At 49.3% G+C, this 23,192-nt stretch overlaps 1 protein-coding gene across 2 annotated transcripts in view; it reads left to right on the top strand.

The window, feature by feature from the left end:
• The window catches only part of REV3L (REV3 like, DNA directed polymerase zeta catalytic subunit), a 1,079,635-nt gene that overhangs the window by 374,968 nt on the left and 681,475 nt on the right, over positions 1–23,192 (top strand). For both annotated transcript variants that reach the window (XM_085612140.1, XM_085612139.1), the window contains exon 6: positions 15,227–15,321. In XM_085612140.1, coding sequence (XP_085468266.1) covers positions 15,227–15,321 — 95 coding nt within the window. The remainder of the gene's footprint in view (positions 1–15,226; positions 15,322–23,192) is intronic.

Raw genomic sequence — 23,192 nt, 5'->3', positions numbered from 1 at the left:
TAGAATGGAGGATTTAATGAAAGATCTGGTAAAGGGTGTAGGGACACTGAAGGTACCGCAAAACAGCAGTGGTATCTGTTCAAAGTGCGCAGCAAGGGGAGATGTAGCTCCCGTAACATCATATAAGCAAAGAACAATGGTTCTGTCGGAAATTGAACGAAATAGCTTAATAGGTACTGAATACACTCTTCAATTATCAAGGACACACACAAACCCAAAGAAACAGGACAGAATCCAAGTCACTTGATAGAATGATATTAATTAATGTATCGAGAGCACCAAAATATTTACAGGGTAAACCAACCAAAATACACATTCATAGTGAAACAATTGGTGAGACAGTGATAATGTGCACGGAACACGTCACATATAACGAATATGTACAATGGACAATACATAAACATAATAAACAAACAGGTCCTGTTTACAGTACATAAACCACTTTAGGGTTCGATTTCCTTGCTACATAAGTGGATTTGCACAGGACGCATAGGACAGGTAACGTCGACGTTTCGACCCGATGTAATTGTGCCAATTAATATGCATCAAAGGGGGTCTTCATCAGGACAAGAGAGGTTGGGGACCTGGGGAACCGACTTAATCAAGAGGAAAAAGATTCCTGTTGTCTCTAATGCAGATGGCCAACATCAAATTTGAGAAAAATGTTCAACTCCTGTGGGACGGTAATATTTGATTTAGAAGGAGAAGTGGTGCTGTCTCAACAATCGCCACGTATTCAGGTCCGTGAATTGGACAACTTGTTCCGTCAACGGCTCAGCTGCAACTGACTGTAAACAGGACCTGTTTGTTTATTATGTTTATGTATTGTCCATTGTACATATTCGTTATATGTGACGTGTTCCGTGCACATTATCACTGTCTCACCAATTGTTTCACTATGAATGTGTATTTTGGTTGGTTTACCCTGTAAATATTTTGGTGCTCTCGATACATTAATTAATATCATTCTATCAAGTGACTTGGATTCTGTCCTGTTTCTTTGGGTTTGTGTGTGTCCTTGATAATTGAAGAGTGTATTCAGTACCTATTAAGCTATTTCGTTCAATTTCCGACAGAACCATTGTTCTTTGCTTATACTATTACGCCCAGGTTCTGAGGGTTACTGGGTTGCCCCATTATCGTTAATGGCTCCCGTAACATCATCCACCCACCCAACGAATCCATTCTATTCAGCCACTACTCTACCTACTACATCTGGTACCAACAATCTAGTCCCAAGTAATGACACACCACGGGGCATTCCAAACCCTTCCCCCCCCCCCCCCCCCCCCATCTATACCTCCCAGGGGGGACATTACCAACAAAATCCCTGTAATAGCTACCCCTGTTACCCAGATACAGGGACCTAATCTCCCGGTAAATCTGCCAAAGGGACCCAATCTATATCCTAGGGAGCAAGCCATGCAACCTTCAATCAAGATCCCTGATTCCAATTCCGCCAGGAGACCAGCCCATCTACCTCCAGGGGCCGCTCCTTATGTGGTAGTGCTTAGTAGTGTCCCTGAGCTTGCTGAGGGCTCCAATGAGACTCCCACTTCTATTAAAAATAAGACCATAGATTGGCTCAACAAATTTAGGCCCCTATCCCCGGGCATGCATAATGAGGTTATTTTGGCAAGGCGGGTTCCGTGGGTAGGAGAGTCAATCAAAAGGGGCACAGGGGACTGCGTCCTGGTTAATTTCAGAGACCCAAGAACAGTAGCCTACATCTGTAATTGGGTTGGGGGCTCACCACAACCCACCATACAGACACTTCCCTTATCGGCCTTCTACCCCGACAAATTAGAGCGGTTTGCGGAGGGAGGCGACGAGGGTTGGTCATGGGTGGGCCCGAGAAAGTTGTACCAGGGGAGAAGAGTCTATCCCCAAGGGGAACCCCGGGGCATGAATAGATGGAACCAGCCAGCCTTGGGTCTGAATGGGGTCCCATTTACTCACTTTAACAGATTTGACTGCCTTGATGCTGTGGATTGACGGTATAATTCCAAAGGGGAGCACACTATCTGTCCAACATTTGGGGGGGGAGAGGAATACTGGGGTGGGTGGGTGCTCACCAAGAAAGGTCTCTTCGCCACGGGCTATCCTAGGCAGTGAACGCTCTGTCACTGGGGATTGGGCCCTCCCGGGGTCAGATCAAAGTATTCCTGCCGAGATTGCTACAAATACAGATAAGGATCTGAGGTCATTAGAAATCCTATCTTGGAACATAGCGGGGTTACCCAATAAATTAGACTGTAGTGAATGGGCGGACTTCATTAAAAAATACGATATATGTATGTTCCAGGAGACATGGGCCAGAGAGAGTCACTGCTATGCTGGGTTTGCAACTTTTAATGTTTTAGCCACATGGGGAGGGAAGGGACGCCCGTCCGGTGGTCTGTCAATATGGGTTGGTTCTCATCTTGGCTGCAAGGCCGAGATTGTAGAAACCAACTCTCTGGATATTTTGTGTGTGGCCTTGTGTTGGCCCACTGGGATGGGTCTAACACTGGTAAATGTATATTCCAGACCGGTTGGAGTAGCGGGCATTTCAGGGACAATGGAGGACCTGGCTACATTTCTCGACTCTGTCTCTAGCTCAGTAACACTCTTTGTTGGAGGCGACTTTAACACTCAGTACGAACCACTCCCGGCTTATCTAGACGGGGTCAGTAGTGAGGAGGATGATCTCTGGGATATTCCAACTATTGCGGGTCCCCCGGTCAGGGCATGCTCACCACTTGTATCCCAAATAACAACTATGACCCTTGCAAACTCACTTAGAGCTTGCAACGGCAGGTTTAAAGGGGACATACCACCGCGACCAACTTTTAATAGACTAGGCCATGAGTCCCTGATAGATTATATACTAACTAGATTACAGGATTGGAAACTAGTCAAAGAATTTAAAATCGTCCCCAGGCCGGATAGTGATCATAATGGCCTGTCCCTCTCCTTAGCAGCCGACTGATTCCTCAATGCTGTTGTGGTAGAAAACAGAGCATTGGTGACAAGTTTAATTATATCCAGTAATAGGCGAAGAATAAGGTGGGAAAACTCTTGGAAAAACCAAATCGTATCCGGGCGATTTATGAGTTAGTGGCCCCAGCCCTCGAAAAGGTGGGAAGGCTTCTCCCACAATTGCCTTCGCCTGATGGATGCCGTTCTTTGGGGGATATTCATCTGACCCTGTGTAATAACCTTGCTGAGGTATTAAACCTGGTGGTTCGGGAGAGGAAAGCGAGGAGAGAAAGAGCCTCCTGGTTCAATGCCAGCTGCAGGAAAGCCAAGGCAGACCTTCTCCAGACACTCAAAAACAGGGAGGCCCATCTGGTTATTAGGGAAAAGCGGGCCGCTTATAAGCTCCTCCTTGAAAATGCCAAAATAGATTGGGACTGGGAGAACTGGTCAGAAATGACATCTGCTCTCAAAGTCAGAGATCCCAGGAAGTTCTGGCAAATAGTGAAACATGGCTCTGCTGAGCCTGCTCTGGCTATAGAGGCAAATATTGCGCCCGAAGCGTGGGAGGAACATTTTTCATCCCTCTATAGTGTAGCTGGGCTGGATCACCTGGGAACCGAGGCTGGAGAGATAGTGTCCCTAACCACTGGTAATTCTTCCATGATGGAAGATTTTAACTTGGAGGATTTGGAAATGGCGATTGCTCGCCTTTCCTCGGGAAAAGCGCCAGGACTTGACAAGCTCCCAGGCGACCTCTTAAAACATGAGGTTAGAATCTGGGCCCCCTACTTCCTCGTACTTTTTAATGCCATTGTCCACGGTATGGCGGTTCCCTCTACTTGGCTGGGGGCAGAGATTGTCCCTATATTTAAAAGGGGTTCACCTCTGCTTCCAGCCAACTACAGACCGATCAGTCTGATAGACGTCCCCCAGAAGCTTTTCGCGAGGCTTCTGTTGGATCGACTTTCGGACTGGATCGAAGATAGGGAAATCTTGAGCCCCCTCCAGGCTGGGTTTCGACAAAAGGTCTCTACCATAGACCAGGTCTTCAGGCTGTCCCTCATATATTGGAAAACAATACAATTGGAGGGTGGCAGCCTCTATACTGTATTTGTGGACCTGAGGGCGGCCTTTGACCTGGTTCCACGTGGTAAGCTGTGGGAAGTGCTGGCTAGAGTGGGCGTACCAAGTGATTTATTGTCGATGATTATTCGACTTCACACCAACACCTATGCTCAAGTGAGGTGTGGTAAGCAGGGCGCCCTATCCAACAATTTTCCCGTTGGCAGAGGGGTAAGACAGGGGTGCGTACTTGCACCGACCCTGTTCTGCCTCTTTGTCAATGGGGTCATTGACCACCTTAACGGGGTCCCTAATTCTGACGTCCCAAAGCTGGCAGGAAGGAGGGTTCCGGCAATTATGTTTGCGGATGATACCCTCCTCCTCTCCAAGTCGCCGATGGGAATCCAGCGTGTTCTGGATGGCTTTGTGGACTTCTGTAGAGAGCACGGACTGGAGATTAACACCACGAAGACCAAATTTATGGCCTTCAATCCCCCGCCTAGGTTCCACTGCATTCCCCGTATAGGGAACAATACGCTAGAACGGGTTAACACCTTTGAATATCTTGGTGTAACCCTCAATGAGAAAATGGGGTGGGGCCCGCATCAGGAGAAAGCAAAGCTAAAACTAGTACAACATGTGGGTGGGATATTAAGGCTGTTGGGGAAGAATAGGTCAACTCTTAAACCTATAGGCCCTCTGCTCCACATTTATAGGGCGCAAGCCAGAGGAGCCGTTATTTATGGCAGTGAATTATGGGGCCACAAAGTCTCGTCTTGCTTGGCAAAGGAGGAGAACAGGTTTCTCAGGTGCTTAGTAGCCCTCCCTCCAAGTACACCTTTAGTGCCACTAAGACTTGACTTAGGTATTAGACCCCTGGAAGAAGATCTGGCGCTCCGCCCTCTGATCTACTGGCATAGATAGTGGGCGGTGCCCGAATTGATCCATTATAGGCAGGGCTTGCAGGAAGTCCTTAGCCTTCCGAATTCGGGGAACATTGGTTGGCTCAAATTTGAAAGGAGTAGTCTGGTGGGTCTAGGCCTTGACACCCTATGGAATGATCCTCTAGATGCTTGCCCCAGGCTTCCAAAAAAGGCCCTCACTAAAATGTACTATGACTCCAAGGCTCCCACATTGCACCCCTGCACAACCCCTGGGACCCTCACGGAGCAATTTATTTGTATTAAAAATGCTTATAGCCTGGAACCAGCCCTGGACAATATATACCCAGTACTAATAAGGAAGCTGTATCTGCAATGGAGGCATGGGTCCCTGCCAATCCGTGCACTCACTAGTCACTGGATTGAGTCCGCACCTAGCAGTTGCCCGGCATGCAGAGTAAGTGATGAAACTGAACTGCATATAATATTCTTTTGTCCGGGCTATAGTGAGGCGCGGAGAAAATGGATCATCCCCATTTGCAGGAACTTGGGTTTTACTAGGTGTCATGAAGCCTTTAGAATCCTCAAGAGTGAAATGGCTGCCCATATTGTGTTTGCTGTGGCCAAATTTCTGGGGGCTTTCTGGCATACAAGGAGACGGTACCTGAAAACGCTCACCTGATTCAATTTGTACTGGTTTAAACTGTATATGACTGTTGTAACGAGCGGCCATATAGATGTCCTGATGTTCTAAATGTTTGAAATATTTTAAACCACTTTTTAACTAATTCTATGCATGTTTTTAAATATTTTTATAATAGTATAATTCTATGCATCTTTTATGGAGATATTCTCCGAAATAAAGTTTATTTGACTTGGTTAGAGCTAATAATAGGTGTCCATGCTGGTGTGGCGGCTACAGTTGCTTTACTACAGAAACACTATTGAAGGCAGAGTCTTTACAAACAGACTAAAAATGTTGTCCTTAGTTGCGACATTTGTCAACAAATTGAAACTAAAAGAGGTGTTTGTGGTAGGCGTGCAGCAGTGGAAGTTTTAAATAAGCCATTACAATGTGTCTACTCAGATCATTGCGGACCACTCCATTCCGATGGCGCCTTTAAATGTATCCTAATGGTTGTTGATTCTTGTTCTCGCTTTCTATGGGTGTGGCAACAGCGATCAGCTGGTGTTCAAACTTTTATTAAAGATTTGCAAGTCTTTGTCATAGCAGCATTCAACTCTGACAGGGAACGGCTTTTGCCTCTAAGGCTTACCGGGATATTATGGGCACACTGGGTTTTTCTGTGCTTTATTCCACCCCCTATCATCCTATGGGAAATTTGAAAGTGGAACAGAAGAACCATGACTTTAAGCAGTCCTTAACAGCTGGAGTATTAGCTTCTGGTCTTAATTGGATCCATCATCACCTGTATGGAGTCCAGAGAGCATTAAATAATCTGCCTAGAAGGTTTTTGAGTGACCGAACTCCTTTCAGAATTCTCTTTGGTATCCAGATATATGTTCCAGATCTTGACAACTCTGGCACGGTGGCTGGAGAGGTGCCCTTTGACATCATTGAATGTTTCGCTGTCTTACAGGAATTACAAGACTTCCGAGATGAGTACTCCAATTTGAATTCACAACGTTCTGCTACTGACGAAGTGAAGGAGTAACCAGCCATTTCTGGCTGGATTCCTAAAGTTGGGAATTAATTCCAAGAGAAAATTGCAGATAAAAAAAGAGTTTGAACCATCTGCCTGTCCTTGCTGTCAAAGGTACTCGAACTGTGATTTTGCCTCTGCTCGCTGATCGTAAATACAGCAGACTTGTTTCAATTGATTTGATCAAGCTACACCATGTAGACAGTACTACACAGCAGGCAATGGGGATTCTGGGTAGTTCTTGCGCACGTCTACCTACCCTGCATGAAATCTCTCTACATGTATTAAGCAGTCCTAATCTTTCTACACCCCGACTGGGGCCAATAGATCCGAAACTTCCCATTGTACCAGGTAATGATGATCACACAGGATGTGTTTCTAACGTGAGTTTGCAGTTTTCCACTGCTGCTCCTTGCAGAGAAGCTATATACTGTCAACCACCTTTGGAGGTGCCTACCTGCTTTCCTTTGATCACTGAGTTACCTGTTTGTACTCAGACTGCCTCTGGTTATTTTGTCATCATTGATGATTTTTCTTCTGACTCTTCACATACCACTATACGTGGTACATGTGCCATTTTTTTTTTTTTTTTTTTTTTTTTTTGAAACCGTTTATTGCAGTTTGTAAAAGTTACAGGTATGGGCCTACAACCATCCGGCCGGCCGCTAGAATGACAAAAGCATATTGCATACATACAGTAAAAGTCTCTCGGCAGTGCAGAGCAGTGAAACAGGAGTAATCAATGGTGCAGGCCACACAGCTCCAAGCCCACAGTACGGTTCCCTTTTCTTGAAACAAAACAACACCAAAAAACCACACCCGCAAGGCAACCCGCGATCCAAAGTGACAGCACGTGCTCCATAAGTGGGGGATCCAAACCAGCAGCAGAACTCTGGAGAGGGGAATGGGAATAGATCAGGGACTGGGGGACCGCGCGCCCGCAGCCGAGGGAGGGGGGCCGTCTAGGGAGACGGAGCAGGCGAGGCAGCCGGTAGCAGTGGTGGCTCACAAATACCCCCGCGGTAGGCGTTCCAGGGGCCCCAGAGTTTCACCCACGCCCCAGGCTTACCTCTCGCCACATACACCACCTTTTCACGAAACATACACCAATCCATATGCTCTTTCCAGGCCGACACCGCAGGGGGCCTCTGGGATCCCCACAATTGAGCAATGTCGCGCTTGGCTATCATGTATCCCAGAGTCACCCACCGCGTCTGCGGGACCGAATAGTCATTCGGTTCCCATACATTCAGCAAGCATCTCCTCGCTTCAGGCAGCAGCGCGACACGCGTAACCACACGCAGGACCTCATGCACACCACGCCAGAATCGCTCCACCTTCGGGCACTCCCACAGTATATGCATGAAAGTCGCCAACGCACCACAGCCACGCTTACACATTCCGTCACCAGCAAAACCCATACGCGGAAGCCTTGGCCCCGTCACGTAGACCCGGTGAAGGATCTTGAGCTGGACGAAACGAAGGCGAGCCGGGATGGCCACCTCTTTCGGAGAGGCCACCGCGGAAATCCAATCCTCGTCGTCCAGCTCCAGCCCGTCGGCAACCCAAGCCACGCGGAGACTAGTCAGCAGGCACGATCTATCGTTGATCAGTTTTTTGTATATGAGGGAGATCGTGCTGTCCGGGACATGGCCATCTAGGACTCTGTCCTCCAGGGGGGAAGACTCCGGAATGGATGCGACATCCGGGAAGACGGAGCCCAGCGCATGGCGGACCTGTAGGTACCGAAAGTACTCACTGCCCTGCAGCTGGAACTCCGCCTGCAGCGTCTCAAAAGTTTTGAATCCCCCCCTCGTCCAGAGATCTCCCACCGTGCTGATTCCGATCGTGTCCCACTTCTCGAAGCCCTTCGACGTCCACAGGGAGCCCAACCTCTCAGACGCATACAGCGGTGACGCCCGGGTCAAACGGTCCTTCCACCCCATAGCTGCATTAGCCGCGTGCCAGACACGCACCATGACACGCGTCGGTCCCGTCAAACGGGAGTCGGGCGCGCCAGCGTAGAGCGCTCGATTGTAATCGCCACCGGGCAGGAGCATCTTATCCATCTCAAATGCCGGGTTCAAGGCGGGCCCGTAAAGGCCATGATTAATTGCAGCTAGTTGGGAGGCCCAGTAATACCGTTTAATGTCAGGGAGGGCGACCCCCCCATCGTACCACGGGAGCGTCAATTTAGCCAGAGCAATGCGCGGCCTCCCGTCCCAGAACAGGCGCCGCTGGAGGCCCTCCACCTCACGGAAATAGCGTGCCGGGACCAAGTCCATAGTATTCTGGAGGGCGTAGAGGAAGCGTGGCAGGGACATCATTTTAAACAAGGCCGCTCGGCCGAGAGGCGAGAGCGGCAGACGCCGCCAGCGCACCACGTCCTCCCTCAAGCGCCGGAGGGGGGGTAGCAAATTCCGCTCATAGCGGGCCTCCGGGTCAAGAGTGATATAGATACCCAGGTACCGAAAACCTTGGGAGGCAATCTGGATCGGACAGTCCCGTGGTAGGGCCGGAGCCTCCCCGGAAAGCACATAGACACAGGATTTCGCCCAGTTGATGACCAGGCCTGAGTTGCGACCGAATGAGCGCAAAACATCAACCAGGACGATCAGTGATTTACGCGGGGAGGCGAGATACAGAAGGATATCGTCAGCATAGAGGGACACACGGTCCTCATGCTTGGGGGTCCAGCGGAGACCACGGATAGAAGGGTGCCACCGCAGCCACTCCGCCAGGGGCTCCAGGGCCAGGGCAAACAGGAGAGGCGACAGGGGGCAACCCTGTCGCGTACCCCTCCCCAGCGCGAATGGGGCCGAGACTCGCCCATTCACTACCACCTGCGCCAATGGGCCCGAATATAGCAATTTGACCCAGCTAATGAAACCCGGGCCAAACCCGAATTTCGCCAGCATCGCCCAGATGTATGGCCATTCAAGCGTATCAAACGCCATGGTGGCGTCCAAGGACGCCAAGATGGCCGGCTCCCGCACAAATGGGACACGCGCGAGCACCCCGTGCAAGCGCCGCAGATTGAGCGCCGTGTTGCGGTGCGGTATAAAGCCAGATTGGTCTTGGTGGACCAAATCGCCCACCACGCCAACCAACCTGTTGGCCAACACCTTGGCGAGGATTTTGGGCTCCGCGTTCAAAAGCGAAATCGGCCTATAGGATGTGACCCGTTCACGGGGCCTCCCCTCCTTGTGGATCACCACAATTGTGGCCAGACGCTGGTCCGGCGGGAGGGAACCCCGCGAGTGGGCCGCCAGGAACATCGCGCGCAGGTGGGGCGCCAACACATCCGGGCGTAGCTTGTAGAGCTCGATGGGAATACCATTGGGGCCCATGGCCTTGCCGGATGCAACCGAGCGAATAGCCAAGGCAATTTCGTCCGAGGTGGGAGGGGCGTCCAGCGAATCCCTGTCCTCCACCGTTAGGGAGGGCAGTGCGATGTCCCGAAGCAGGGCATGGGAATCTGCCTCCGAGCAGGGGGAAACCGGGGAGTAGACTTCGCGGAAATAATCCGCGAAGCAGGAGACAATGGCTTCCGGCTCAGTGACACACGCACCATCAACACTCTCAATCAAAGGCACCACGCGGCTCGCTCTCTCCCTCTTATCCAACCACGCAATCAATTTGCCAGCCTTATCACCCACATCATACAATCGCCCCTGCTGCTCTCTACTGAGGCCCCTGGCCGCCTCCGTGACGAGGGCCCGATAGGCCGCCTGCTTTAGGTGTAGAACATGCAACTTGTCGTCTGTTACCCCGCTCCCCAGGTCACCCTCCAGTTCTGCAATCTCGGCCTCTACCCGGGTCACCTCCTCCCGCTCGCGCCGCCGGGCATGGGAGATAAAGGAGAGGGCCTCCCCTCTAAGGACTACCTTGAAAGCCTCCCACAGGGAGATGGCCGAAGAGACCGACCCCACATTCTCATCGAAATATCGCTGTAAGGATTTAATCAAATCGGCACGAATGGTGGGGTCACGCAAATACCATGCATTGATTGGGGCCACCCTGCCATCCCCCCTCGGGAAGACATCGAAATGCAACAACAATGGGGAGTGGTCTGAGATACCCCGCGCCAGATGGCGCACCTCCCCCACCCTCCCTGCATGGGCCGCCGGGACAAGGATGTAATCAAGCCGCGAGAGGCTACCATGGGCACCCGAGTGGAAGGTGTACTGTCGCAATGCAGGATGCTTTAATCGCCAGCAATCCACCAGGCCCAGCGTGTCCAGAAGGCCGGGCAGCCACGCCTGTGCCCGGGGGAGGTCCCTAGGGGGATGGCGATCCATAGACCCAGAGGCTACCGCATTAAAATCCCCTCCAACCACCAGCAGGCCACTCGGAAGGTCCAGAAGGAGGCGCCCCAGTTCCGCGAATGTGGTGGCTTGTAACCCAGGCGGGACGTACACTGATATAAAGATAAACACTCTACCCTCCATTCTTCCCACCAGAACCGTGTAGCGTCCCCTCTCATCATGGCGCACCTCATCAATCTCCAACGGGAGCGAGTTCTTGATCATAATACCCACCCCCCGCGAGCCCGAGGTGAAGCCGGAATGGGCCGCTAAACGATATCCCCGCCGGTTCATTGCATGAAAGGAGTTACCTATAAGGTGCGTCTCCTGCAGGAAGACAACATCTGGTGAAATACGTTTTAAGTACTGCAGGACCACACCACGCTTAATCCTATCCCCCAGGCCGTTAACATTCCATGACAACACAGTCAAATCCCTACCCCCCATCATACGTCGAAACAATCGGTCGTCCCCCATCGAGCATCCTAAAAACAACAACATAGTAGCGGGTTTGCCCTGCGGTGCTAACAAACAACACACCCCCCCCACCCCCCGGTCCCAACAAAACTCCCCCCTCCCTGCACCCCTGCATGAGCCCAGACAGCCCCCCCAAAGTGCAGTGTGCCTGTCGCCCCATAGCTAAAATACTAACTAGTCCCCCAGAGGAGGAGGGAAGCCCCCAACAGACCCCGCACGACCTCCATATGAGGGGAACATACGCAATCAATAAATGGTGAAGGAACAACGTCCAGAGCAAGGCCTATTCAGTCACCCCTTAATTCTGATCCGGCGGGCCCTCCTCGCCAGCCGCGCCCCCCCTGCCCCCCCGGCCCCGATCTCCAGGCAGAGTGTCCAGCCAGTCCCCAGCCGCCTCGGGCCGGTCGAAGAAGTGCGTGCGACCATCCACCTCTACCCTCAGCTTAGCTGGAAAGAGCATTGAGTACTTGAGGTTCAGGTCCCTTAGGCGACGTTTAACACCAAGAAAGCTCTGTCGCTGCTTCTGGACCGCCGGGGTAAAGTCTGGGTAGAAATGTACCTCCATGTTGTCAAGCTTGACCGGTCCCTGTTGTCTGGAGGTCTGGAGGATAGCATCTCTGTCCCGAAAATTAAAAATCCGGGCAATGAGAGGCCGCGGCGGGGCACCAGTCTTAGGTCTGCCCCCGGGGACCCGGTGAGCACGCTCCACCGCAAAAAGCTCACCCAGCCCCCGGGGCTGGAGATGGGTCAGGATCAACTCTTCCACGAAAAGATCCGCCGCCTCCGCCTCTCGTCCCTCCGGCACCCCCACAATACGGACATTATTCCTCCGGGCCCGACCCTCGGAGTCCTCCAGTCGCCGGTCCATCAGGGCGCTCGCCTGGCCAAGCCGGCGCACCTCCTTCTGGAGGGCCGCCACGTCTGTCGTGAGGCTCGTTGTGGTGTGGGCCAGGGAGTCGACTCGGTCGTTTGTTTTGGACAAGTCTGCCCTCACAAGGCTCACATCCACCAGGACCGAGTCTATTTTTTGCGCTAAGGTGTCGAAACGCTGGTCCACCGAGGCCTTCATCTCTGCGATGGCGCCCATGACGTCCCGGAGGGTCAGATCCACCGGATGAGCGGACGCCTCCGTCGGGCCCACCGGGGATGCACGCGATGTCTCCGGAGAACCCTTCTGGAGCGTGTAGCGGTCCATACTGTTGGCCTGGTGCGCCGTGCCACGGCGGGTCGTCTTCACCTTCGCCCGGTCGCCATCTTGTTTGGTGGACATGCTGGCTCTTCCACCGTCGTGCCAAGCTCCCCAAACGGGCCGCTATACCAAGTCACGGGTGCCAGGGGGGGGGCAGGGGCGACCACCGAACCGCGGGTCAACCCACCGCCGGCGGGTCAGCCGGGCTCCTGGACAAGGCCACACCACCGCACCCCGCTCCGCAGTCCGACCCCGCTTGAGAGCTAGGAGGGCGCAAAAGCGAAAGTGAAAGTGCGGGGTACGCCAGTCGCCCAGCCCCGCTCGCCGCTGTTATTCACTTTGTCCCCGGATCGCCCCACTACTCCAATCCGGGGGGCCGGCGAGGAGAAGGCCGCAACCTTCGATCGATGCTCCCACCGGCGTCCGGGGTCCGATTCGAGCCCAAAAAACGGGTGGCGCCTCAGCTCCGGTTCCCCAACACAGTCCCCTCAACAAGGACAGGATATCGCCAGGATTAATTCAGGAGGTCGCGGAGGTCCTCGGGAGCCTCGCACCTACGCGGCCATCTTGGTTGCGCGCTAGGCTCCTCCCCCCACATGTGCCATTTTAGATTTATTACTGTATTCTCTCAAATATTGAATGGACACTATCTTCTTGATCGTGCTTCTCTAGAACTTGTTGCTGAGGTGCTTAAGCCTTATTATTCTTCACATAAGTTCCAAAGAGACTTGTCCCTGATGAACATTACTGCATTCCATGTCCATGATTGTATTGTTGGGGATAAAGTTCATAGTGACATTTTCGGTACAACAGAAATATTGCAAATTCGATGTGTTTTTAAAGTTGATATAGATACATTTCTCTCCCCAGGTTCCATTTCAGATGAATGGGATGTTATGACTTTTTCTAATTTGTGATCTAAATTAGAATCACACACTGTATTTGAGAACGAGGATTTGGATACGAATTCTGCGAATTATGGTGAAATGTTTTGTTACCATCATTAGGCACATCGCTATTTACCCAGAGCAAGTACTCCTTGTGCTGTTTTAAACTATACGCAACGGGGACACTGCCTGACACCACCTGTGGGTAGTCCTAACACATTTATGGTTCAATCCTTTTTATTGGTATTTCAGTAGAAACAAAACAGCGCCGATATCAGCCATTTCAGTCCCTCAAAGTTTCGCGAGACCACAGAGCAATAGAAACATGTTTATGCAAGCAGTGGTTCGCCAAACAATCCCATTCCCTGCCTGCCTATCCCTCCCTCCCTCCACTCACTGCTTAATGCACAGAGGTCCTCATCGGACAATAACAAGGTCAGCCCCTTGTATAGTAACATCATAGACCATGTTGGGATGTAACACCCCGTTGTTCTAGGGAAACAACCTCCTTAGTGACAGGGACCTGGACGCATGCGGGTTTGCACTATGCACTTTGCCACATTAAGTGTCTGCCTCCAGCTGGTGCCCTGAGGCCAGTGAGACTGGGCGTTTTAACAACATGTATTTTACCCTCTGGTTGTGGCTAATGAGACTGGCACACCGTAGCAATATAAGTTATGTTGGGGGAAACATGTAGCACACTATGCTCCTCAGGTTTCATGCTTACGGGACATTTTTTCAATGTGATGTTTATTCTATTTATATTTCCCCATTTTTTAATAATGTCACGAAGGCATGTCGAATGTATGTTGTGTAATGTTTATAGTTTTTATCGACTAATAAACTATTCCTAACAACAATAGATTTAGTACTGTGAGCTAGCCCAACAGATCAACATTTACTGATTATATACGAAGGCTCTGTCTATGTATTATTACATTTTGCTGTTCTATATACACATTCCTACTAGATTCATAGGAACCGTATAACACTTATCCCCTCATCAGTGCTAAGTATACTTACGTTAAACCTAGTATTCTAATATGTTAATAACATCAGGCCAACTATGATGCCATTTCAACAAACATCATACTTAAGTATTGACTCTCTTAATTTGTGGCATTTTTGTGTTGCTAGGCACAGCAGAAAGCCTTCCAGAGTTTTAGTACTCTGTGAATATATGTCGAAATATAATGTATGTTTTTATGTCCAGGTGTTTGATGCTTTTGTAACTTTGAGGTGAATTAATTTGGCTTTTAAAGTCGACCTGGAAACAAAATGTTGTCTGAGGACTTAATCAAATTCAGTGGCGGTAGGAAAACACGTTTCCGAAACGCCAATCTGGTAGGTAGCTTTTATGTCTGGTCACATTGAAGTCATCCCTCACAGTCAACTGAATTAAATTGTTACTTATGTAATTTAACCTGTGAGACAAAATGTGAATATTATTTTAAGGTCAATGAACATCTTTCAAAAAGGCAAATCCGTGGTATTGCGGTGTACTCATCAAAACTTGGAGTTGATAGGAAAAGGAAATGTTGTGCTACTGTATCGCTTTTATGATCTCAACATGAAACTCCCTATGTTAATAAATTGAGTGTTTTCAAAGGTATAGATCTCTGCAGGCACAAATGAGATCGTTTCTTCTATAGTACATGAGTACAGCTTACCGCTGTTTGTTGCAAATGGCATTGAGTAGCCGTGCAGAAGACACCATGCAAATCTGGATTGTGTCCAATTAACTGGCGGATCTCTATGATGAATCTAATGGTGTATGCTATGTTTTGTTTTGTCGCAGTTCCCTTATCCTAGACGGTGTTGAGCCTCAGAGCACTTGTGAATTGGAGGTTGATGGAGTAGCAGCTGATATTTTAAATCGCCAGGAAATGGAAGGTAATTGTTTGTAGATTTTTTATACTTTGACCACTGTGAAAACATTCTATGTTTTAGGATAACGTTGAAGCTCAGTTAGACTATGCAGCGAAGGATGGATATTTTCGTTAAGCATTGAGTAATTCCATAAAACGTGGAGACTGCTTTGCAGTGTAACTGCACCTATGGGTTATTGTTTCTTTTTAAGTGTTTTTATCAACAGTCCACATTTTCATTTACAATGTTCATTGTGTTTTCAAGAAAGTTTTAGCAGATGTACAAAATGATCTAAAGGCTGTAATCCAAAATAACAGTCCAGGTCACTAAAGAAAATAATTGCATGAATCCCTAGTGATAAAACAATACAGCCTGTAGCAACAAGAGAACCATTGATCTAGCATCCTGCTTGACCCTCTCCTGTGTAGCCAGGTGGCTTTGTTCAACGTGGACAGTGCCACAACACTGCGTGTTTTTGTCTTTTAAGTTAAATGTCAGTGGTTCACAAATTATTGGTCTCTTCAGATACTAAGTGAGCAGCCTCAAACCTGCTGCTTCCAAATATTCATACCCTACTGTGGGTTACCTCTTCCACCCCCCGATTTTGCCAACATTGCAATGGGATCATCTCACTGATGTCTAGAGCCTGCAGTAACTGCATTGAGAATGCTTGGTTGATGTCTGGCCTCTGTTTTGGACCTCTAGATGTCTGGAGTCCCAAATGTGTTTTGATTGGAATGTTTTACTTTTCTCTTGAATTTTTGAAGGAACTGAGAAAGAAAGGCAACTTTATCAGTTTTCGTAAGTGTTTCAAAACTCTTCTTTGCCATGAATTTCCTTGTGGCTATATGATCTACAGTGCTAATAGACCCTCTGTTAGGGTGAACTTTGCACAGTACAAATGGCCAGTTAGAATAAAATAGCTTATCACCAGTCCTTTCTCCTGCCCATAAGGAAACCTTTTCTTCATCCTTCTCTTAGACGTGAAGAGCAATGCAATAGCAATTATAGTTGTGTTTGGTAGTGCTAGGGCATTAAACTTTGTGTTTTATTGTTTGGTGGAAGGGATGCGGAAGAAGCAAAGATATTGATAACATTTATATACATTTTTCATAGTTAGAGCGTATTGAAGGTCTCTAGAAAAAATTTCTCATTTGTAATATTTTTAAGTTTTTACTTGACACACCAGAGTATTGAAATCAGATAGCAAAGCTGTTAGTGCTCGTTTTGGGATTATTGCTTGTTACCCAAAATGAAAACCATGTGTTGGATTCCAAAAATGTATGTTCGAGGCATATGAGCTGCAGATTACACACTTTTGCATAGATCGCCATCTGGTGTTGGGCCCGGATGTTTGCAGTTTGTTTTTCCTCTTGGAAAGTCTTTGGAAGTCACGAGGTCGGTAACTCCTCCTTTGGATCGTATTGCGCATGGGCTTCGGCTCCATCCTCAGATTGTTTTTTTCCATCATCGGGCTCGGATGTAATACTTCGGGACTTCCGGTTCCGAACATTTCCAGTTCGACGATCGAAGCGGAATCCTCGCTCATCGCGGTATTGTTCAGATCTAGATCTCCTCAATCACCTTCTCTTCGACACAAATTCGATTCCAGTCGTCGACGGCGGCCTTCGGGCCTACCCAAGCTCCGGTCCCGGCTGATGGAAAGAACTCCTTTCAAGAAGTGCCCTCGATGTGGGTCCAAATTTCCCCACACCGATCTTCATGAGGTGTGCAACCTCTGCCTCTCCCCTGAACACGAGGCTCGAGACTGTCCGGCCTGCAAGTCTTTCAGATCGAAAAAGACTATTCGAGATCGAAGAGCCAGACGAAACATGGCGCACTCCTCGACCTCCATTCCAGTCGACATCTTCGGGGACGACGTCGAAGATCCGGGACAGCAGCACACCGAAGAGGACCTCGTCAGTGCTTCCGAAGCCGACGACTCTGATGTGTAGGAAGTCACCCCGGCGCAGAGGGTCGTGAGTACTATACCCCCTCCCACACCCGCGCCCACACCCAAAAAGGCTTCGGTCACGCCTTCGGGCCTAGGAAAGACCAGAGACACTGCTTCACACACCCCACCTTCGGGCCCGGTGAAGAAGCCAAATAAGCCTTCCGGCGGCTCGGGCTCGAGCCAGCCCTCCAGCGGTGCCGAGAAACACACTTCGGCACCGAAAAAGAAACCGGCCTCTACCTCGACACCGAGCTCCGCACCAAAGTCCTCTGTGTCGAAACCCAGCCTTTCCATACCGACGCCATCTTCGGTACCGACCAAACCCCATAAGGCCCTCGGCACCGACACTTCCACGCCGAAGCCCACCTCGGCGCCGACCAAGAAAACGGAGGTTCCCAAACCCAGTGCTAAGCACGGCACAGACAAGCCTAAAAAGTCATCGGCCCCTAAACCTTTGGCGCCGACGGAACAAACATCCCAAAAGACTCTTACCAAGGATCCAAAAACTGGACATTTGGGGCACTCTTCTAAAAAGAGACATTTGGACAAACCGGCTCCGCCTCCACCTCCAAAGAGGAAGGACTCTGCTACCTCCCCTTTCAGAATGCCTTCCCCACCTGCTCCACCTCCTCCACCCTCTCCACCTCCGCCCCCTCTGCCTTCTCCACCCCCACCTCATCGCTCTCCGACCCCGTCTCCAGACGATGATGATCAGGGGGACCCATATTACGATCCAGGGGATGTGCCCCAAGACCCCACCCCTACAGGATCCCCAGACCCATGGGACAACTACAATAATCCAGATATTCCAGACGTCCCACAAGATGACCTTTACCCTTCCAGGCCATCTCCACCGGAAGACTCCTTAGGTTTCCACCACCTACTTCAGAGGGCGGCATATTACCACGGGGTAGAGCTACACACTGACCCAGTAGAGGAGGATTTCCTCCTCGACACCTTTGATACCGCACATAGGTCTACCTCCATACTACCTATGCTCAAGGGGGTTATAAAACATGTGCCAGAGGTTTTTAAGGACCCAGTCAGGGCTAGGGTCATTAACCCACGCATAGAAAAAAAGTACAAAGCTGCCCCACAGATCCTGCCTATATTAAAGGGCCAGCGCCACTAGATTCCCTAGTGGTTTCCACTGCACGGAAGAGGTCAAACTCCCAGGCGTCAGGCGAAGCACCACCCCTGACAAAGAGTCAAAGCTACTGGACGCGTCAGGAAAGCGCACTGCGTCACAGGCAGCCAATATATGGCGTATCGCCAATACTCAAGCACTATTGGCCAGATACGATAGGGCGCATTATAATGAATTAGAAACCATAATGCACCACCTCCCAAAAAGATACAAAAATAGGGCCAATGAATTAATTCAAGAGGGTAAGACCATAACTAACACCTCTATACGCTGTGCCTTAGATGCAGCAGACACAGCCTCCAGGGCCATTAACACTAGCGTCCTCCTCCGTCGCCATGCTTGGCTGAGAGTATCCGGTTTCAAACCTGAGGTACAGGTCTCCATCCTAAATCATCCCTTTGACCAAGAACACCTATTCGGCCCAAAGGTAGATGAGGCCCTCGAGAAAATGAAGAAGGACACTGATACGGCAAAATCTATGGGAGCCCTGCAGTCACACCCTCCTAGGCGCTCCTTTCGCCGCTCTTCCTTTCGGGGTACGGCCAGAGGCTACTCCTCAGATAGCGCGTCCACTTCCTACAATTCCCCTGCTCAGTCCACCTTCACAAGGGGTTATCAAAGAGGCGGCTATAGGGGCAATAACAATAAAGGCAGAGGCAAAACAAATACCGCCCGCTCTGCCACACCGCCTACCCAATGACTTCCCCCCGCTCCCTCCAGACCATCCCACTCCGGTCGGGGGCAGACTACAAAATTTCCTTCAGGTCTGGGAGACCATCACCTCAGACAAATGGGTGACCCAAATTATTCGCTCAGGGTATTGCCTAGAATGGACATCTACCCCCCCAAACATTCCACCCAGGCAACGCCCAATGTCACAAGAACATTCCACATTACTAAAACAGGAGGTAATCTCCCTCCTACAAAACAGGCAATAGAACAAGTTCCCGCCAATCAGCAAAATTTAGGGGTCTACTCCCTATATTTTCTAATACCAAAAAGGGACGAGACTCTACGACCTATTCTAGATCTCCGGCCCCTAAACACATACATACATTCAGACCATTTTCACATGGTAACCCTTCAGCAGGTACTTCCGCTCCTCTCCCAGAACGACTTTCTCACCACACTGGACTTAAAAGACGCATACTTTCACATTCCGGTACACCATGCTCACAGAAAGTGCCTCAGATTTGTAGTGGATGGCCAACACTACCAGTTCAAGGTGCTCCCATTCGGGGTCACAACAGCACCAAGGGTATTCACCAAGTGCCTAGCGGTAGTGGCTGCACACCTCAGAAGACAGCACATTCACATATTCCCATATTTGGACGACTGGCTGATAAAAGCCACGTCCTACAACCAATGTGTACACCACACCGCCACTACAATCCAACTACTTAACCAGCTAGGCTTCACGGTGAACCACCAAAAGTCCCAGCTAACACCATCCCACATAAAGCAATACCTCGGTGCCACCATAGACACCTCAAAAGCCATAGGCTACCCCAATCCGGCCAGGATTGCAAGCATTCAGGCTTTGCGCCAAAGATTCATACCTCAACACTCCCTTCCAGCAAGAGTGTTTATGCAACTGATAGGGATGATGGCCTCTTGCATTTTCATAGTGCCCCACGCAATACTCCAGATGCGTCCACTCCAAGAGTGCTTAGCGCGCCAATGGAAGCAGGCCCAGGGGCAACTGACAGATCTGGTGTTGGTAAACGGTCGCACCCATCGCTCTCTGCAGTGGTGGAACACCACAAATCTTTCCAGAGGTCGACCGTTCCTGGACCCGGTTCCACAAATAATACTAACAACAGACGCATCGCTCTCCGGCTGGGGAGCTCCTCTATTACACCTCACAGTGCAGGGCACATGGACGCCGCAACAAAGGTTACTCCATATCAACCATCTGGAGTTACTGGCAATCTTTCTAGCCCTAAAATCCTTTCAAACACAAATTTTAGGCAAGGCAGTCCTCATTCGCACAGACAACATGACGGCCATGTACTACACTCAAAAACAAGGCGGCACACACTCTCCACAGCTCTCTCAACTAGCACAGAGCATATGGAGATGGGCAATTCCACACAAAATCTTTCTCCTGGCCCAGCATGTACCAGGAGTCCAAAACACCATGGCAGATCTGCTCAGCAGACAGACGCAGCAGATGCACAAGTGTGAACTTCACCCACAGGTTCTTCACCCGTTCTTTCAGATGTGGGGGCATCCGCAGATAGACCTCTTCGCCACCCACGAAAACAAAAAATGCCCAAGCTTCGCCGCCAGATAACCATACCCATTGTCCAAAGGCAATGCGATATGGATGAACTGGTCAGGCAAATTTGCGTACGCCTTTCCACCGCTCCCACTAATTCCATTAGTGGTGCGAAAGCTACAACAGCATTCCCTCACACTGATCCTAGTAGCTCCAACATGGGCCAGACAACTGTGGTATACCACACTGCTGGAGCTCTCGGTAGTACCACACCAAAGGCTACACCTCTCACCATGCCTCCTAACTCAGAACCATGGAGAGATCAGACACCCGGACCCAGCTCAGCTCAACCTTGCAATCTGGCTCCTGAGATCCTAGAATTCGGATACCTTAACCTTCCCCCTGACTGTACGAACGTCATCAGAGAAGCTAGACGCCCTACCACTAGAGCCTGCTACGCTGCCAAATGGAAAAGATTTGTTGTTTATTGCCATAACAACACAATCAATCCTCTAGATGTGTCTATACAACACATCATATGCTACTTACTCCACCTACAAAGGTGTAATCGAGCATATACCTCCATTCGGCTACACCTCGCAGCAATTGCAGCTTACCTACAAAACAGGCAGCACCTATCCCTTTTCAGAGTACCTGCCATTAAAGCCTTCATGGAAGGCCTAAAAAGAATAATTCCCTCCAGAGTACCACCCTCACCTGTGTGGAACTTAAATATTGTTCTCACAAGGCTAATGGGGCCGCCCTTCGAACCTTTGCATAAATGCGAACTGCAATTTCTCACATGGAGAACAGCTTTCCTTGTGGCCATCACTTCCCTTAGAAGGGTCAGTGAGATACAAGCACTTACCATACAAGAACCTTTTCTTCAAATGCACCAGAACAAGGTTGTTCTCCGTACCAACCCAAAATTCCTACCTAAAGTCATTTCCCCTTTTCACCTAAACCAATCTGTAGAATTACCGGTATTTTTCTCGCAACCTCAGACTGTTGCAGAAAGGGCTCTACACACGCTAGATGTCAAACGAGCCTTACTTTACGATATCCAAAGAACACAACCTTTCAGAAAGACCAAACAACTGTTGGTCTCTTTCTCTCCACCACACAAGGGCAACCCCATCTCAAAATCAGGGATAGCTAGGTGGATTGTAAAATGCATCCAGATTTGCTACCACAAAGCAAAACGAACGCAATCCGGTCACCCTAAAGCCCATTCTACACGAAAGATAGGGGCTTCTATTGCTTTTCTAGGGAATATCCCATTAGATGATATCTGCAAAGCAGCTACATGGTCAACACCGCACACTTTCACTAAACACTACTGTGTAGATGTGCAAACCAAGCAACAAGCTAGTGTGGGCCAGACTGTACTAAAAACACTATTTCAAACCACTGCAACAGATACCGGTGGTCGCCGCTAAGGTTGGGAACTGCTATATAGTCTATGCAAAAGTGTGCAGCTCATATGCCTCGAACGGAATATGCTACTTACCAGTATGCATCTGTTCTTGGCATGTAGATCTACACACGCCCACCCTTCTCCCCGTCTACCTGTATCTGTTCCAGTCTTATCTTATTTAGATACAACACACATGGGTTTCTTCACTGTTATTACTACGCTCCATCTTTCCCTGTTGGCGAAAAACAATCTGAGGATGGAGCCGAAGCCCATGCGCAATACGATCCAAAGGAGGAGTCACCGACCCTCGTGACTTCCAAAGACTTTCCAAGAGGAAAAACAAACTGCAAACATCCGGGCCCAACACCAGATGGCGATCTATGCAAAAGTGTGTAGATCTGCAGCTCTACATGCCAAGAACAGATGCATACTGGTAAGTAGCATATTCCTTTTTCCATTATTCTTCGAGCTTTTTGTTCTGAACAGTGTAAATTCTAGCATTTGCAGATCAGTTTTAAAGCTGAGTAAAAAATCCATACTGGGTTTTGGTGATGTGTTACTGATGATTGCTCAGTGTTTCTGGAACTAGCTCTTATTTCACAACTCGCATGCAACATTTCATCATCAATATTGACAAAGCTTTTATGACAGAACTATGGTGTCAGTACTATGCTATGCCATTAAAATTGATATAATGATGCCTTAACCCTAAAGGTTTTTGTAAACATTGGGTGTACCAATGCTGTTTGAGCCTGTAAAACCTTACATTTCCTGACAATGATCTGTAGGTAACTTTTTACCCTGCCTCTTCCATGTAGATTCGTATTGCTAACAAATGATATAGACTCTATTTGGAAGGGGCAAAGTGGTAAATAGAAGGAAGTGATATGTAGAAGTTAAGAAAGATGCTATATACATTCAGAAAAAGCGAGACCTTGTGAATTTGTTAATTTATATGTTCGAGGCATATGAGCTGCAGATTGTATACTTTTGCATAGATTGCCATCTGGTGTTGGGCTCGTATGTTTGCACTTTTGTTTTTGTCTTGGAAGAAGTCTTTGTAATCATGAGGTAACTGACTCCTCCCTAGGACGATTGTGCGCTTGGGCATCAACTCCATCCTTAGATTGTTTTTTTCCGCCATCGTGTTCAGATG

This window comes from Triturus cristatus, chromosome 6 (genome assembly GCF_964204655.1).
Source record: "Triturus cristatus chromosome 6, aTriCri1.1, whole genome shotgun sequence".
Taxonomy (NCBI): Eukaryota; Metazoa; Chordata; class Amphibia; order Caudata; family Salamandridae; genus Triturus; species Triturus cristatus.
Note: the sequence above shows the minus strand (reverse complement) of the source record. Positions and strands in the feature narration are given on the sequence as shown.